Source organism: Oncorhynchus nerka, linkage group LG23, assembly GCF_034236695.1.
Source record: "Oncorhynchus nerka isolate Pitt River linkage group LG23, Oner_Uvic_2.0, whole genome shotgun sequence".
NCBI classification, from domain to species: Eukaryota; Metazoa; Chordata; class Actinopteri; order Salmoniformes; family Salmonidae; genus Oncorhynchus; species Oncorhynchus nerka.
In genome coordinates, this window is record NC_088418.1 from 28584415 (window position 1) to 28601536 (window position 17122).

Consider the following 17122-nt stretch of genomic DNA (forward strand, 5'->3'; position numbering starts at 1 on the left):
TGTGACAGGTATGGGATGGTCCATGCTTCTCAGATAAGCTCACATAGGGCGTTGACCCTGCAGGAAGGACAATTGGAGAGTTTTAGTGCAGTGATGGGAGTATAAAATGATATCAAAACCATGACGTCACAACCAGACCTACATCATAGAGGTCCTATTAAATAACGTATTATTGATCCTAATTCTATTGCCTAAAAAAATACGTTCAAAATAAGCTTACCATCTAAAATGAAAACGCTGAAATAAACGCTGAAATGACCACATTGGTTACTTATAGACCTTCTAAAGTTAACGATCAGAATTGCCCATTGTGTGTTCTCACGTTGAGAGTAAAAGGAATGGTTTTCAACATCACTTCCCAAAGCACCTCTTATAGAAACAATCGAAGGGACTCAGGTTCTCACAGCCATTTCATTTGCACTAATTTTGGGGACACAAGTGTCATGGGTTACCTATGACGTACGCATCTGTGACGTTTCTTATTTATTCGACAAAAGTTGCAGAAATCCCAATTACTCCGTCTCGCACCTGCCGTTTTATCTTGAACATGTTTTTCCTCAACAACAACAAAAAGTGTTACAAAAGCATAATACTGTATCTAATGTAGGTTCATTGTCCTGTCATGGCAAAGGTCATTTTTTATAATAATAAAAAATGTTTAACTAGGCTATAACACTTGATAGTCAAACTATCATCGCTGTAGAACAAGTTTCTCAGAGACCTTTGCATAAACCTTGTTCAATACCATTCATCAGATGCGTAATTTGTTTAGGTCTGGCTCACAATTTCGGAAAATGAGAATAGGATAATTCTATATATTCAGTGGAGACATCACCATTTCCATCCTTTGTTCTCCGCTAATACCCTTACATTTGGAATAATAATTTAGCCTGCGGGGTAAGGCATTTAAATTTCGTGATCAGAATTGAATAACCTTTTTTTTGTGTCTCCAAAATTATAAGAATATTCTGCATTAAGTTCCTTTTCATTTTATTTGTATATATAGCCTACCATTAGTCTTTACCATTCATCTTAATAAACCTAATAACTCACCAAAAAATGTATTGAGAAATAATGCATTTACTGTATATTTACTATATATATAAAAGCCTATGTGTTATGGCATGAAGGATATATCATTTTTCAGAGCACATTGCAAGGGCTAAATGGCAGATTATTATGCCAAGGTAAATGCTCATTCATTGTAACAAAATGTAGCCTATACTTTTTTTATGATACACTCTATTTAAAAATAAAAAAAAGTTCCAAACACTTTGATAGGATATTTTGATATGATGATATGTCTTCAAGTCTTGTCTTGCCAGAACTGGACGAAGTGTATTGACTTTCATCACATCTTTCTTTTTTTGAGGGTCAAAATACTAATATAGGCCTACACTCAACTATACTTAGACTTGTGTCTCAAACCACTTTTAAATGTTTTTATACAACATCTATTTGAAGCAGTAATACTCACAGCTTTATTTCTAGGTGTCTGGCATTGCCCTTATTGTCAATGGGTCAATGTCGCTCACGAAATACACAGAGCTAGCGACTTTCACCGGCAGTGGTCTGTCCCGCACCTCCATGTTGCTTATCGCACAGGGCATCATCGTAGTGGGCATCACAGTCTCGGTCATCTTCCTTGGGTGCTTCGGGGCGCGGACCGACAGTCGCTCCCTTGGGGCCGCAGTGAGTAACATCCAACTAATTAGACCTACTGCATTTTTGCCCTCTAACCAATGTTAGCATTATAGCCCCTTAAAGTTCCAGTGCAGTCAAACTTGATTTTCCTGTGTTTTATATATATTTCCACGCTATGAGGTTGGATTCATACTTTGGAATTGTGAAAATGATGATAATACCGTTTTAGTGTAAGAGCTGTTAGAAAAGACTTGCAATTTCAGCCTGTTTTGGATGAGAGGGGTTTTTGGCCTTTCAAGATGACATCACCATGAGGTAAATTAGTTAATTGACCAATAAGAAAAAAAGTTCCAAACCTCTCTACCCATAACAGCAAATGTTCAGTTTCCCCTCCCCACTCAAACCACTCCCAGACAGTCCTAGCAAAATTCTTGCTTGGGAAATAGCTTTTTGCTAAGAAGCTATTTAAAAAAATGTTTTTAAAACTATTTTAATTGAAAGCAATCACAGTATGGTACTTAATTGTTACCCAGAAATCATTTGATATTAAGATTTTTTTAAAGGCTGCATTAAAGGCTGCATAATTATTTTGGATACCATGAGTGCAGGCTGAATCAGGTTGGAATCAACACCTTGTGGTCATCAGGACCAGAATTAAAGAAAGCTCTATGAGCTTGCAATACTCAGCAGCATACACACTGCATACCACTGCTGGCTTGCTTCTGAAGCTAAGCAGTGTTGGTCCTGGTCAGTTCCTGGATGGGAGACCAGATGCTGCTGGAAGTGGTGTTGGAGGGCCAGTAGGAGGCACTCTTTCCTCTGGTCTAAAATAATATCCCAATGCCCCAGGGCAGTGACACTGCCCTGTGTAGGGTGCTGTCTTTCGGATGGGTGTCCTGACTCTCTGAAGTCATTAAAGATCCCATGGCTGGAAAATAATAAACATATTATAAAAAATCAATTTAAAAAAGATCCCATGGCACTTATTGTAAGAGTAGGGGTGTTAACCCCGGTGTCCTGGCTAAATTCCCAATCTGGCCCTCAAACTATCATGGTCACCTAATAATCCCCAGTTTACAATTGGCTCATTCATCCCTCTCCCCTGTAACTATTCCCTAGGTCGTTGCTGCAAATGGGGAATGTGTTCTCAGTCAACTTACCTGGTAAAATAATGAATAAATAAATAAAATAATTTGCAATAACACATTTTCTTTGCTCTGCCATTTAATAATGCTGAGATCCTTGTCATGATCCTGACTATGGAGATTGTAGCAGGGATTTCCCTGTAATGTCCTTCAAAGTAAGGTGATATATGTCAATTGTGTGTTGCATTTTGCAAATGCTTTTCAGTATTGAAGATAAATATTTCACAATAAACAGCAGTGCTTCTCGAGTTCCCATGCATTTTGTTGAGCAGAAAGCTACGCCCCTCTGCCTAGCTCTGATGCCCCCTACTTCAAAGCCCACAATAGTTTCAATAGGAAAGGTTTGTGGTTGCTGCTGCAATTGTTACATCTAAAGCCTCTGTGCGGCGCCTTGGACGAAATAGTGGGGAACCGATGAGCTGTTTTGGTGAATGTGCTGTATAATTGCAAATGTAATTCATTATGTCCTATACTGCCCTCTGCAGGTGGATGAGACAATCAAAAAGAAAGCCCGCTCCGTGATCTCAGCGTGAAGAACAGACCTGTCATAGATGATGTTCAGGATGAGGTGACACAGTTACCACAGCTTTATTCAACCATTGGCCTTTCACTATTGACGAGAACAATGATCACCTGTTGTATCCGTCAGTAACTGCTGTGATGCATTATGAAAAAGGAAATCAATCCATTGGAAGTTGTATATTACACGCAACTGTAATATAGTGTAATATAGTCTGACATTGGTTGGACCTGTGTGTGTGTGTGTGTGTGTGTGTGTGTGTGTGTGTGTGTGTGTGTGTGTGTGTGTGTGTGTGTGTGTGTGTGTGTGTGTGTGTGTGTGTGTGTGTGTGTGTGTGCTTCATATGTTGCCCTGTATGTTGCTGTGTTGCAGTACCACTGCTGTGGTGCAGAGAACTACACCGACTGGTTCCGCAGTAAGGGCTGGGGCAACAGAAGCTCAGTCCCAGCCTCATGCTGCCTGGTAGAGTATGATTTCTGTGGCGTCATTAGTAAAACCACTGTATAACTGAAGGTCAGCAAATACACACACACACACACACACCCACACACACACACACACACACACAAATGCATGTCCCTTTACAAATAGACAGACAACACACACACACACACACACACACAGAACGAGAGAGCCATCATAGTGTCATCATATTGATTGATGATAGTGACTGTATGATCCTTAGGGTTGTGTCCAAACCATCAGACAATGCCCGGGGAAGAACCTGGAATGGGTGGCTGCTGCCTGTATTGGTCTGGGGGTTGTGGAGGTAAACAAATGTCAATCTGTCCATCATGTTCTATTTTGACAGCATAAGACATGCGTTATTGTGTCACATTCACACAAACAAGAGGCATATGTAGAACATGTGTGTCAACACATTCACAGCTAACTGACTAATTTGTTGTGTCCTCTAGGTCTTTGGAGCCTTACTCGGAATGTGTCTATTTCAAGACTTGAGACGAAGAAGCTACGAAAAAATGTACTTAAAAATGATACTATCATGACAAATTCCACACATCTGCTACTGTTAGTAAGATGCTGATATTGTGTTTGCTTGGCGTGCTTTCTGTCCACATATATTTTACCCTGTCATTGGAAACTTTTTTAGCTTGAAATGTATTCTTTGTTGGGAATAAAGTTTATTTGATGATGTCATGCTTTATATTTGTTTATTTATAGCCAACAACATAAACATAAAAATATAAGATATAGCTGCCTAAAATACCAATGAGTGTCAACAATGAACTGCAACTCCCAGAAACCCTTACAGGAAATAAGTCCGTCTAGAATTTGCGTCTGATTCAGAACGAACTGAAGCGTTAATTCCGAGGTAGAGGCACGAGTTGAAGCATGCATTGTCACGTTTTACCAAAGTATCTTGATAGGCAATGATAACCTTACTCATCAAAGCTACACGTCAAAGTAAAGGTAAAATATGTTGATATTATTGTGCTGTTGCAAGCTGAAACTATTTTCACTGGTGCCTCGTTCTCAGAATAAAGCTAGCTAGCTAACTAGCTACCACTCGAAAACACGTTTTATTCACGTGTAGCGCAGAAGGTTGGTGGCACCTTAATTGGGGAGACCGGGCTCGAGGTAATGGCTGATGCCATTCCATTTGCGACATTCCAGCCATTATTATGGGCCGTCCTCTCCTCAACAGTTTCCACTGAGAAGCTAGGGTTTTCAGCCGTTACATTCGCCTGCATTTGGCTCAACATAAACTACCATTCCGACGCTGTGTTTTTACGTTTAGAAAAGTAAACCTTCGCTTTCAAACCGGTTCTCGGTTTGAACATATGCTGTTATGGCCCATATCAGCGAGAGAATATTTCAAATAAAAATAGTTGTATCAGTTTTGAACAGATACTCAAGCCTTGTGTTCCTCCAGTTGACGGACTACATTACCTCCCCAGTTATGCTTACACACAGGTGTTCAGATCAGTTATATAACTAATTAGCATATGTGGCTGCCTATGTCTTCAGTAAACAAGCAATGTAACATGGAGATATGGCAGTGTGGGAACAGTAAACCTAACCAATATAAAGCTGTGTAGTGATTTAACCGTTTTTACATTTATTTTATCATTTCTTGCTGATATGAAAGATGCGTTCCTTATGTTTCCAAAAATGTGTGTCGTGGAAATTCTAATTCAATAATGAGAGAGGAGGTCAATCACCAATCGGGATATGACTTTATGCTCTCCTTATTAATACGTTTTGAATAGAGTAATTAATTGCTTCTATAATAACGAGGCTGGTCGTCTCAACACTCCCGTGTTGTGGCAATTAAATTTGACGTACAAAGAATACAAATATATTTTACAGCAAAGTTATGCCCTTTTAGTCTCAACGAAAAACAATAGATGTATGGAATGGATCACAGGGTGAAACTTGATATATAAGAAAGGAGTATCCCGGAGCCAGATAGTATTTGCTATGAAGGCTGTTCTTATTGTTCAGAGTTTGGCCCCTAAGACGAGGCTCTGATCTCATCCCTGTTACTTCATAACACAAACACCAACTCATTCTATGGCATACATACAATTGTGAACTCCAGACACTCCTATATCAAGTAAAACCCCTTCTTGACCACACGCCTGGACAAGCTCACTGAGGGGAGTGAGCATCTAGGTCATACATTATCCCAGGATAGGTGGAACATCCGAGATGACATACAAATGGTTCGAGACACTACCCCACACATCTTGTCTCAGACCTCATCTCCCCCAAGGCCAAAGGAGGGAGTGACTGGTGCACAGACATTGTGGAGACAAGTAATTGGTTCCCCATTAATCACACCATCCCTTCACGTGGTTTAAAAATAGTTAGACACATTCACATATGAAGACGATGTTCCCTCCTGTCCTTCTCTTTCTGATATTCTGCATAGCACCAGGGACATGTGATAGACAAGCTTGACTTCTCCCCTCTCTGGGCCCCAGGTGACTGAGCCCCAACTGAGGGAGGAAGTGCAACTGCCAACACCAGAGTCCAAAGGGAAACATTCTAATAATGAGTTCAACCGTTCAATTATATAAGCATATTATGCAGTTAAGACATCTTAATTATCTATGTTACCTAACTAATTCTGACTCTTCCGCCACATGTACTGCAAGTAATCCGTATTAATGTTTAGAGCAAGCATCAGGGCTCTTAATAAAACTCTGGTCAGAAGATACTATCGCCAATAGGCGCTAAAGCATTTACCATCAGTGAATGGGGTAGCTAGCTAGCTGACATGCTAACTACATCTGAATCACATACTAGACTAATTAAATGTATATATCTTTACACAGCTAGCAAGCTGACCTTCTGCAGCAGACAATTGTGTAGGTTAAGTTCGTATGTTAGATTTGTCACTGTCTGGTGACTTAACTAAATCAGAAATACTCTAAAAAGGAATGTCTTAGTTAATAGCTACATTCAAACACAGTCCAACTCTTTGTCATTCTAACTTACTTTCCAGATAAGTTATTTTGTCGTTTGCAAAGCAACATGTCTGAGGAATTACTACAGCGAGTGAGAGACCTGGAAGGAGAGGTGGGGAGACTGAAAGCACAGCTGAGAGAGAAGGTCAAGGAAGGAACTGAGGGTGAGTTGGCGGTGTCAACCAACTCTGATGGAAAGAAGGATACCAGCAAGCCTGATGCTGGTGGCAGGAAAAAGGGCAAAAGAGGGAGTCGGGACCGACCGTTTGATTTCTCTGCCCATCCTCGGCGCCATGTTGCGCTCCGCTTAGCCTACCTGGGCTGGGCCTATCAGGGCTTTGCTGTCCAGGAGAACACAGACAGCACTGTGGAAGCCCGGCTCTTCGAGGCTCTTCTGAAGACTCGACTGATCCAGGATCGGCAGAGTTCTAACTATCACCGTTGTGGCCGCACTGACAAAGGAGTCAGTGCCTTTTCCCAGGTCAGATAACTTGGCCTACTACACCTCCAACAATAATAGTTCTTGAAAACATTGGCACAATAGCGGGCAACCTCTCCCAACCCAACTATGTTACTTCAAATCATATGGACAAGTTTGTTATGCCTTAGATTAAGCTAGCAAGGCTATATGGTTGCTAGCTGTCCATGCATAGACATAAACATGTATATTGTAACAAATTCCCAACTCCCATTTGTTTTTTTGCCCTCATGTAGCCTTAACAGTATATATATGTTTTTTCTTGACAGGTCATGTCCATAGACTTGCGCTCCACTCAGTTTTGTGGAGGCCTAGGAGTGACTCTCCCGTCCAATGTCGACGCTGGTGTCAAGAACGAAGTGGACGTGGCGGAGCTACCTTATGTGAAGATGCTGAACAGAGTCCTGCCCCAGGACATCAGGATTCTCGACTGGTCACCTGCTCCGCAGGGCTTCAGTGCGCGCTTCGACTGTCAGTCTAGAACCTACCGGTACTACTTCCCACGCGGGGCTCTGGATGTAACGTTGATGGCAGAGGCTGCCAAACGGTGGGTGGTGCCAAATTATCCTGCATGTAATTTGAAGACGGGTCAAATAAACAATGAGCCCTATTGTCTTGTTTACCCTAGATTCTTTCTAGGGCAGGTTGCAAAGCTTAGGTCTTCTAAACAATATTTGCTATTGAATCTAAAAATGTCAAATGATGCTGACTGAAGCTAAATTATTTAGTCAGGTTGGCAGCAGTATGGGTAGGCTGGGACAACCCGCCCTGCTAGATTAAAAAGCAGGCGAAACGCCACCACAGTTTGAAACAATAGTCATTTTAGAAGCTGAACTGAAAGCCCTGCATCTTCTCCTTACTCATTGGTCTACAGCTACGAAGGCACTCACGACTTCCGCAACCTCTGCAAGATGGACGTGGGCAACGGAGTGCTGCAGTTCCAGAGGACCATCCTGTCTGCCACGGTCCAGCCTGTCCATCAAACTCCCCCTTCTGCGCCCACTACCGCAGACCCATACGACCTCTTCATATTTGAGATCAAAGGACTGGCCTTCCTCTATCACCAGGTCAGAGAATGCTCCCTGACTCATTGGACATACATGTTTTCATCTGTGGCTTATTGCATATGTTTTAGCACTTTGGGTTTTTGAACAGCTCGTTACAAATAAAATGTATTATTATATCACCCAGTACTAACTCCATGCTATGTTGTCTGTTGTTCTTTCCACCAGGTGCGGTGCATAATGGCAGTGCTGCTGCTGATTGGCCAGAAGCTGGAGCCCCCAGAGATAGTGGATCAACTCCTGGATGTGAAGACGAATCCCAGGAAACCCCAATACAGGTGAGTTGGTCTAGGCATTGCTATCCAGAGACTCTTCCAAACACTTATTAGAAAAGCAAATAACATCTATTTTGGACAACAAGACAAGTCATTAGAAAACATGTCCACCATAGTGCTTTGTCGTGTTCACCAAACGAAAGAAAACACTCAAACAGGGAGGTAATATCAGAACATGTCCAAAACTTGTCATTTATCCATTGTAAAATATTTTGACTTAGTGTGCCCTAATGAACACAACCCAGTACAAAAGCGAGTGGTCTTTCTATTTTTCATTCAGCATGGCGGTGGACTTTCCCCTGGTGCTGTTCGACTGCCATTTTGAGGGGTTGAGTTGGCGCAGGGAGGCTGAGGAGGTGGAACATGCCCTGGCCACGCTGCAGCACCACTGGACACAGACAGCAGTCAAGACCCAGGTCATTCACGGCATGATCCAAGGCCTAGACAGCACAGGTCTGTCAATCCTTCATTGAAATCAAATCCAACTTTATTTATCCCTATCCTATTGTCTAGCACTGCATAGGAGACTTTGGTCAAGAAGTATAAAGGCTACAGGTAACTGACAAAATAAAGGAAACGCCAACATAGTGTCTTTAATAGGGCGTTGGGCCACCACGAGCCAGAACGGCTTCAATGCATCTTGTCATAGATTCTACAAGTGTCTGGAACTCTATTGGAGGGATGCTTAACCATTCTTCAACGGGAAATTCCAGTGGCGGAGAACGCTGGCTCAGGCGCCGCTTCTAAATCCTCCGTAAGTCTTCAATTGGATTGAGATCTGGTGAACGAGACTCCCATGGCATATGGTTTGCATCGTTTTCATGCTCATCAAACCATTCCGGGACCATTCATGCCCTGTGGATGGAGGCATAGCCATGGTTTCGAAAATAATGGCCTGCCCAGCACAGTGGAGCCTCATAATAATGGCCGGAACGGAGCAAATGGAATGGCATCAAACCCCTGGAACACGTGTGTTCTGATGTATTTGATACCATTCCACTGATTCCGCTCCAGTCAATACCACGAGCCCGTTCTCCCCAATTAAGGTGCCACCAAACCTGTGCTTTTTATACATGACCCTAAGCATGAGGGAATGTTAATTAACTCAGGAACCATACCTGTGTGAAAGCGCCCGCTTTCAGTGTACTTTGTATCTCTCATTTACTCAAGACTTACCATTATTTTGGCAGTTGCCTGTATGAGCAAGTGCTAGTTGTCTTATACTCAGGTTACATTGGGATTTTGTATGGGGGTGTGTAATGGAACAACCCATTTTCTCCATCAACAGGTGGGACCTCCTCTCCCCATTGCTGGCTGATGGAAGGTACCAAACAGCGGACCTATCGGCCCTTGCTTGAGCGTCCACGCTGCGAGAGCCTGGAGTCCAGGATAGAACACTTTGTTAAAAGAGGCAGGCTTGAACGAGAAGAAGGGGAAAATGGTGGCGAAACGGTACACAAGGGCAAAAGGCCAAAGCACTCGCACAAAACCTCCATTTCGTCTGTCCTCCCCGACGTGTCGCCGTCCTTCTGACCCCAGGGACAATCAGAAACCATAAGATTGACACCTGCTAGAGAAATTGGACTTATCATATAATATTGTCTGAATTCTTAATGCTGTTATTTTACTTTTAGATGATTTTTTTATGTAATGGAGAAACAATTGTAGGTTTTTGTTATTCTCTGGAATAAATCAATTTGAGATTAATCCAAAAGGGTTTAATGTCTAATGGAGAACTTGGATAGGGGATTAAAATAACTTGACAAATCTTCAATGATGAAAGGTTATGTGGCCCACCCATAGAATTAGAATTAATTATAGTAATTTAATAGGATCTCTGTTCCCACCAAGGAAGCTCAAGTCGAAACATTTGTCACAATCAGGCAGAACCTTTCGTAGAATTCGAGTGAATACCGGGAGCTTATTATCGATGCACTGAGCTAAACTAGCTAGTAAGCTAAAGAAAGTTGACTAGCTAACTTAGATGTTTCTTACCTAACCACAGATGGAACAATGAACCAGATGTATAAATCTGAAGCATCCGGTAGGCATTTCCAATCACCACCAAATATGTTGATGAGAGGAAGCCCAGTGGCCGGCATTGGGAGAAGATGGCGCGAGATGGATTTTGGCCAACATTCTGCAAATGTTCTCATCTATTAAACACTTGATCGCAGTAGCTCTGCCTCCTTTCAACGTAGATGCGGAAGTGCGACATCGGCGGATGCAGTGGATTGAGAGGCACCCAGATATCTCTAGCTTAAACTGACAGATTTTGATGATGATTTTTTTCAAAATTATGTTATATAGATTGACATACTTGTAACATTCTCAGAACACCACCAATTGTGTGCTATTCTAGGTACCCAAGGCAGAGCATCTATCCTCTCAGAACAGAGATTGTCATTGTTGGCTTGCAAAAGAATCGGCACATCAACACAAAGTGATCCTCGAAAGGAGATTTTACAAGTTCAAGGTAAACATTAATTATGTTATCACTGAACCAATTTCCATTGCTTATTGTATCAATATTCTCAGCTGTGAATGAAGACAGTTTCCTCTGAGTTGGCTTAGTCGACTAACCTGTACCCCAGCACATTGACTCTGTATTTATTTTGATTTATCCTTTATTTAACCAGGTAGGGTAGTTGAGAACAAGTTCTCATTTACAACTGCGACCTGGCCAAGATAAAGCAAAGCAGTGCGACACAACAACACAGAGTTATACGTGGAATAAACAGCGTACAGTCAATAACACAATAGTAAAAATAAATTTTAAAAAGTCTATATACAGTGTTTACAAATGCCGTGAGGAGGTAAGGCAATAAATAGGCCATAGTAGCGAAGTAATTACAATTTAGCAAATTAACACTGGAGTGATAGATGAGCAGATGATGATGTGCAAGTATAAATACTGGTGTACAAAAGAGCAGAACATTTTTAAAAAACAATATGGGGATGAGGTAGGTAGATTGGATGGTCTATTTACAGATGAGCTATGTACAGCTGTAGCGATCGGTTAGCTGCCCTGATAGCTGATGTTTAAAGTTAGTGAGGGAAATATAAGTCTCCAGCTTCAGAGTTTAAAAAATAAAAATAATATTGCAATTCGTTCCAGTCATTGGAAGCAGAAAACTGGAAGGAAAGGCTTTGTGGATGACCAGTGAGATATACCTTCTGGAGCGTGTGCTACGGGTGGGTGGTGTTATCGTGACCAGTGAGCTGAGATAAGGCGGAGCTTTACCTAGCATAGACTTATAGATGACCTGGAGCCAGTGGGTTTGGCGACAAATATGTAGCGAGGGCCAGCCAACTACAGCATACAGGTCGCAGTGGTGGGTGGTATATGGGTATCTGTTCCCCCTGTATATAGCCTTGTTATTTTAATGTTACATTTTTTTTTAAATGTAGTAAATATTTCCTTAACTCTTGAACTGCATTGTGAGGTTAAGGGCTTGTAATTAAGCAATTCACGTTAAGGTAACCTGTTGTATTCGGCGCATGTGACTTGAATGCCTTTTATGTTAAAGAATCACATTCCTTGCAGTTGACAGTGCATAAGTGAATGACTTCTTTCAGACCAAAGTGGAGAACCTCCACTACTTATGTGGTCCCTTGTGGCTCAGTTTGTAGAGCATGGCATTTGCAATGCCAGGGTTGTGGGTTTGAATCCCATGGGGGACCAGTACAAAGGAAAATATGCACTCACTACTCTAAGTTGCTCTGGTTAAGAGCGTCTGCTACATTATTAAAATGTCAATTGCAGCTAGACAACGTGTCTTTGTGCAGCTATTTGTTGAGTGATTCAAATCTATAGCCCACTGATGACTCATGTCTCAGTACAGTTTACGTGCCAAAGATGGTTGTGACATGTATACAATTTCACAAATGGGTATTCGTCTGAAAATGTGACTACTGGACAAATTCTATGTATGTTTGATAAATATGCAAGGTAGAGGAAAGCTACTAGGTAATTTGATCCTAGCCATGTCCATTTTTACAAGCAAAGTCTGTGGGGCTTGGGTTACATGAAAGCTTGATCGTTGAGAGCCTTTTGAGTTCTTAGATATATTGCGCACACTTCTCTGTCGATTCGAACCAACAAGGTATTTCTTGCTGCAGAAATGTCCCTGGGTTCTATCAGTTTTGTAGTATGGCCATACACTGCCTGGGTATCACACTGACTGGAAATGTTTAGACTGTGAATTTAGAGAATATCATTTGAGGGTGGAATTTCCTGAACACTAATGTTCAACTATGTCCTTTACACCACTGTAATGCAGTTCTTGAACCGTGGGTTGTGAAAATGTCACTGAATTCAATGCTTCAAACTGGGAAATTAGACTTTTTGAAGTGAGGAGACTGTTTCCATTGGTTAGCTCTAAGTAATCTATTATGGCAGCCAGAGAGTTCTGATGCGGTATTGAGAAAGATGTAAATGGGTAACATTTTATCTACTGTGTGACTGGAAAGTATTCATACTGTGGAATTACAGAAATGATATCATTTTGAATCAAGTTTTGTTTGTGTCTGAGGCTCATTTAACTACTTCATAGAAATATAAACCCCCTTCTGTCCAATCCCTTCCCTAGTCGTGCCAACTGAAATGTGTAAGTCATTTGCCTGTATCTTAAGTGTTCAAATCTAGCTCTGACCAGAAATGCCCCCTTGTTGATTTTGTGCCTGAGTGAAATATTACAGAACTCAATCTGTACATCTGTTTCTTGTTGCCAACAACTGGGATTTCAATTGTACTGGATGGAAAAATGGGGTCTCTTAACTGTAACATTTTCTGCTACACGGGTACAACAAGAACAATTAGTATCTGGTGTGGTGGTCCACTACACTGTAAATTCTGATCATTGTTCATCCTTGTCTTTTTATTAAGACTGAACGATTTAGAATGTATAGCTGGAGGAATTTGAAAAGACCTTCAGAGATACTTTGGTTCTTTATTTTCCTTTTTCGCAGCTTTCCTCAGATTGGCAGCTTTGTGTTTTTTGGGATTGCGAAGTTTGATTTCCTCACGTCTCTCTGGCCAGCTTTATGCAGAGTATACAATTTGACATTACAATAGTCAAATCTATGTTTTGTTTCATCAAGAAATAAAAAAAGAAAAGACGTTACCTCACTAATTGCTGTACTTATTCTGTCTTGGGTTTGACGTGTATAAGGCTGAAAACATCTGTAAATCTTCTGCCAAAAAGGTCAGATCAAATTGGTATTACAAGGAGAATGTTTTTGAAAAGTGTGTCCAACATCCCTTAAAGGTTTTAATCTGTGCATTGGACACTACTACTATTGTCTTTGATGCTCAATGATGATTTTAGTTTCTTTCAGAACTTTGCCCAGCTGCTCAGATAATCTGCACCGCAGTTCATCCATTGCATTGTGTGGTTCACTTAAGTAACTTTCACTGGCTCGTATGATACAGGAGTCCAGATCTTTTGCCGTGACTTGTCCTGTGACTATTTTTCAGCAGCGCCGCAAGTACAGCAACATACTGTCACTATTGAACATTTTCATAGCTGTATTCAACAACACTTATGGACCTACCACCATTTGTACAGGTACCGTTTTACTGTCATGCACCAGCCTTTCTTTGTCCCTCATTGCATAAAAAAACTGCTCTATTACAATTTGTGTGTGATCCTCGCTTACCATAACTGCTACAGGGGCATAGTAGTTTGGTGCGGCAAGGCAAGCTACAACTATCAGAGCAAAATCCTTATTTTTATTGACTTTAGACTTGATCCCACCACCAGTGGTGTCCCAGAATACTGTACTGTGCTTCGTCATATCATACCCCCCCCCCCCCCCCCAGTAAAACAAATATAACCTTTTTAACAGGATATACTTGTAAAACATAAACCCCTTTATAGCTGTATTTTGGTCATCTTCAAGTTATTTCTTTCAGTAATTGCAGTGATTTGATTTCATCAGAATCCCAAAAGTTGTTTTTGTGCATTGTTCAGATGTTTGTCAACACTGATGTATCTAGTCCAATGCCACTTCTGTTCTGAGCGGCCAAACATCTGAAGTCGGCATTGGCTGTTAATATAGCCCCATATAAAGTTCACAGGAAATTATGTGATGACAATGCAAGTCGATCCCTCTCTGGAGCTCGGAATGGTCTTCATACCATCTTCATCTGAATGTGTGATATCGCCTGAACATAAAACAAGGACATCAAGTGCATTCAGTGTCCACAACACATTTAAGCTCACATGACAGAAAGGCCACAGTATCTGTTTATTTTTAAATGTTTTTTTTATATATCCTTATCTGAGCAACTGAAATTTGATATTGAAAATATACTACATAGTAAGGAGTTTAATATTTCCTGGAAATAGGCCTACCCATGATAACTTGAAGTTATTATAGTGTAACTATGAATAATTACAATTATTACAATACTTGTTACAAATGTTAATGATTCCGATAGCATCCCAATGCACCATAAACAGGTCAACATTCCCAAGGCTGCAGGGCCAGACGAATAACCAGGATGTGTACTCAGAGCATTCGCAGACCAACTGGCAAGTGTCTTCACTGACATTTTCAACCTGTCCCTGACCGAGTCTGTAATACCTGCATGTTTCAAGCAGACCAACATAGTCCCTGTGCCCAAGAACACCAAGGTAACCTGCCTGAATGACTACCGACCCTTCGCACTCATGTCTGCAGCCATGAAGTGCTTTAAGGCATCACGTCAAGATCTGCTCATCTGCACAACACGCTTGAAATAAAAATGACATCGAACGTGTAACACAGTGTTTTGGGTTTATTTGTTGTGTGACCTATTCTCAACATATTTATGTGTCACCTCATTTCTCCTTCCCATTCTGTTTGGTGTTTTTGTGCCAATTAGTGTACTGTCTTTAAACTATGTTGCACTGACTTGGGTTTTTATCTTCCATCTCCTTATATATGGGTGACAGGCTCAAAGGGTTGATGAACTTAATCTGATTAAGAAGACTTTGAATGTTACTTCTATTCTTGTTCCACAAAGGTTGTTCCTTTTGGCCATTGCAAAGATTTGGCAACTTTCTTCCAAAATTGGAAATCAAATATTTGATTATACTGCCATTGAAATGATAATCCAAACATTAATTTTTTCCCCTTTCTTGGGCAAGTCTTAACTTTCTGTTGCTCCTCAACATCACGACCACCCCATACAATGTATTTGTCAAATTTGGTTCAGCAGCGTTTATAATCTGTCAAATTATTCTGATCAATGGTCAAATGATCAGTACGGTCAACAACACAGTTAAGTCTATCACCACAGACAACAGCATCACTATCTGTACAGTCATCTCCTACCATAGGACTAGGTCCACCCTACTACTCCTTCCTGTGACTCAATTAATTCAAGCACTTGATTACACCAGTGTTTGGCCCAGACTCTTTACATAGTTATTGCCTCAGCACCTTACTCTGCTTAATCCTTCCTTTAGCTGCATAACACGAGTGCATGTATCACCATTCTCATCTTTCCACAGCCACTTAAGCTACCTGACACTAATCTTTTCTGTGTTTTTTTGTAGCAGTTGGCCATTGCAGAACTTCTTTCCAAAATGCATTATCAATGCTTTCATTGTGCTGCAGAACAGAATGAATTGCAAATGAAATAGCAGGATTATCCATAGGTCTCTGTCCTCTCTTTCAGTGTCTGAGCATGCACTGATCTGCTGCCTGCCCCCTTCTCCCCCTGACCACTCCCTGATCTTACCCTACTGCCTGCCCCCTTCTCCCCCTGACCACTCCTTGATCTTACCCTGCTGCCTGCCCCTTCTCCCCCTGACCACTCCCTGATCTTACCCTACTGCCTGCCCCCTTCTCCCCCTGACCACTCCCTGATCATACCCTGCTGCCTGCCCCTTCTCCCCCTGACCACTTCCTGACCTTACCCTACTGCCTGCCCCCTTCTCCCCCTGACCACTCCCTGACCTTACCCTGCTGCCTGCCCCTTCTCCCCCTGACCACTCCCTGATCTTACCCTACTGCCTGCCCCCTTCTCCCCCTGACCACTCCATGACCTTACCCTGCTGCCTGCCCCTTATCCCCCTGACCATTCCCTGGGTTGGGTCTCTCTCTCTAAGGTTCCTTTTGAACTCTGTAGGACTTTGTGAAGCACAGCATGTCCACCTTTGAGGGTCAGCATTTTTGCAATGGTTAGGTTTTGCAGTGATTATTATACTTTCTAAGACATGCACTTTAAAAGAAATGTGGATGAAATCTCAGCCAATAGCAACAGTAAATAACATACCCTATAGATGTCTTGAAAGTACTTATTTGCACGCCACTGTTGCACAAAAAAACATCTTGCATCCACATGGCTGAACTGATGGAGAAGCAACAGGAGTAGGAGCATGTGGGCCATCAGGTGAGGCTCTACGCAGGGGTCCTAATGGGTGTCCTCTAGAAGTGGGGGCCCTGGAGATCTGGACTACCTTGCCTCCACTCCATCGTGAAATCCTTAATTTTTATTTGATTGAACCTTTATTTAACTAGGCCAGTCAGTTAAGAACAAATTCTTATTTACAATGACGGTCTACCAAA

General features: G+C 41.6%; 1 protein-coding gene across 1 annotated transcript; it reads left to right on the forward strand.

Annotated features, from left to right (window-relative positions):
- Positions 1–4600: 4600 nt before the first annotated feature.
- On the forward strand, positions 4601–13691 carry pus3 (pseudouridylate synthase 3). The gene is made up of 7 exons (XM_029628775.2): positions 4601–4740; positions 6782–7224; positions 7491–7768; positions 8096–8288; positions 8454–8563; positions 8841–9013; positions 9849–13691. Exons 1-7 carry the CDS (start codon positions 4701–4703, stop codon positions 10091–10093), a joined length of 1482 nt encoding a protein of 493 aa, XP_029484635.1. The 5' UTR covers positions 4601–4700; the 3' UTR covers positions 10094–13691.
- Positions 13692–17122: the final 3431 nt, after the last annotated feature.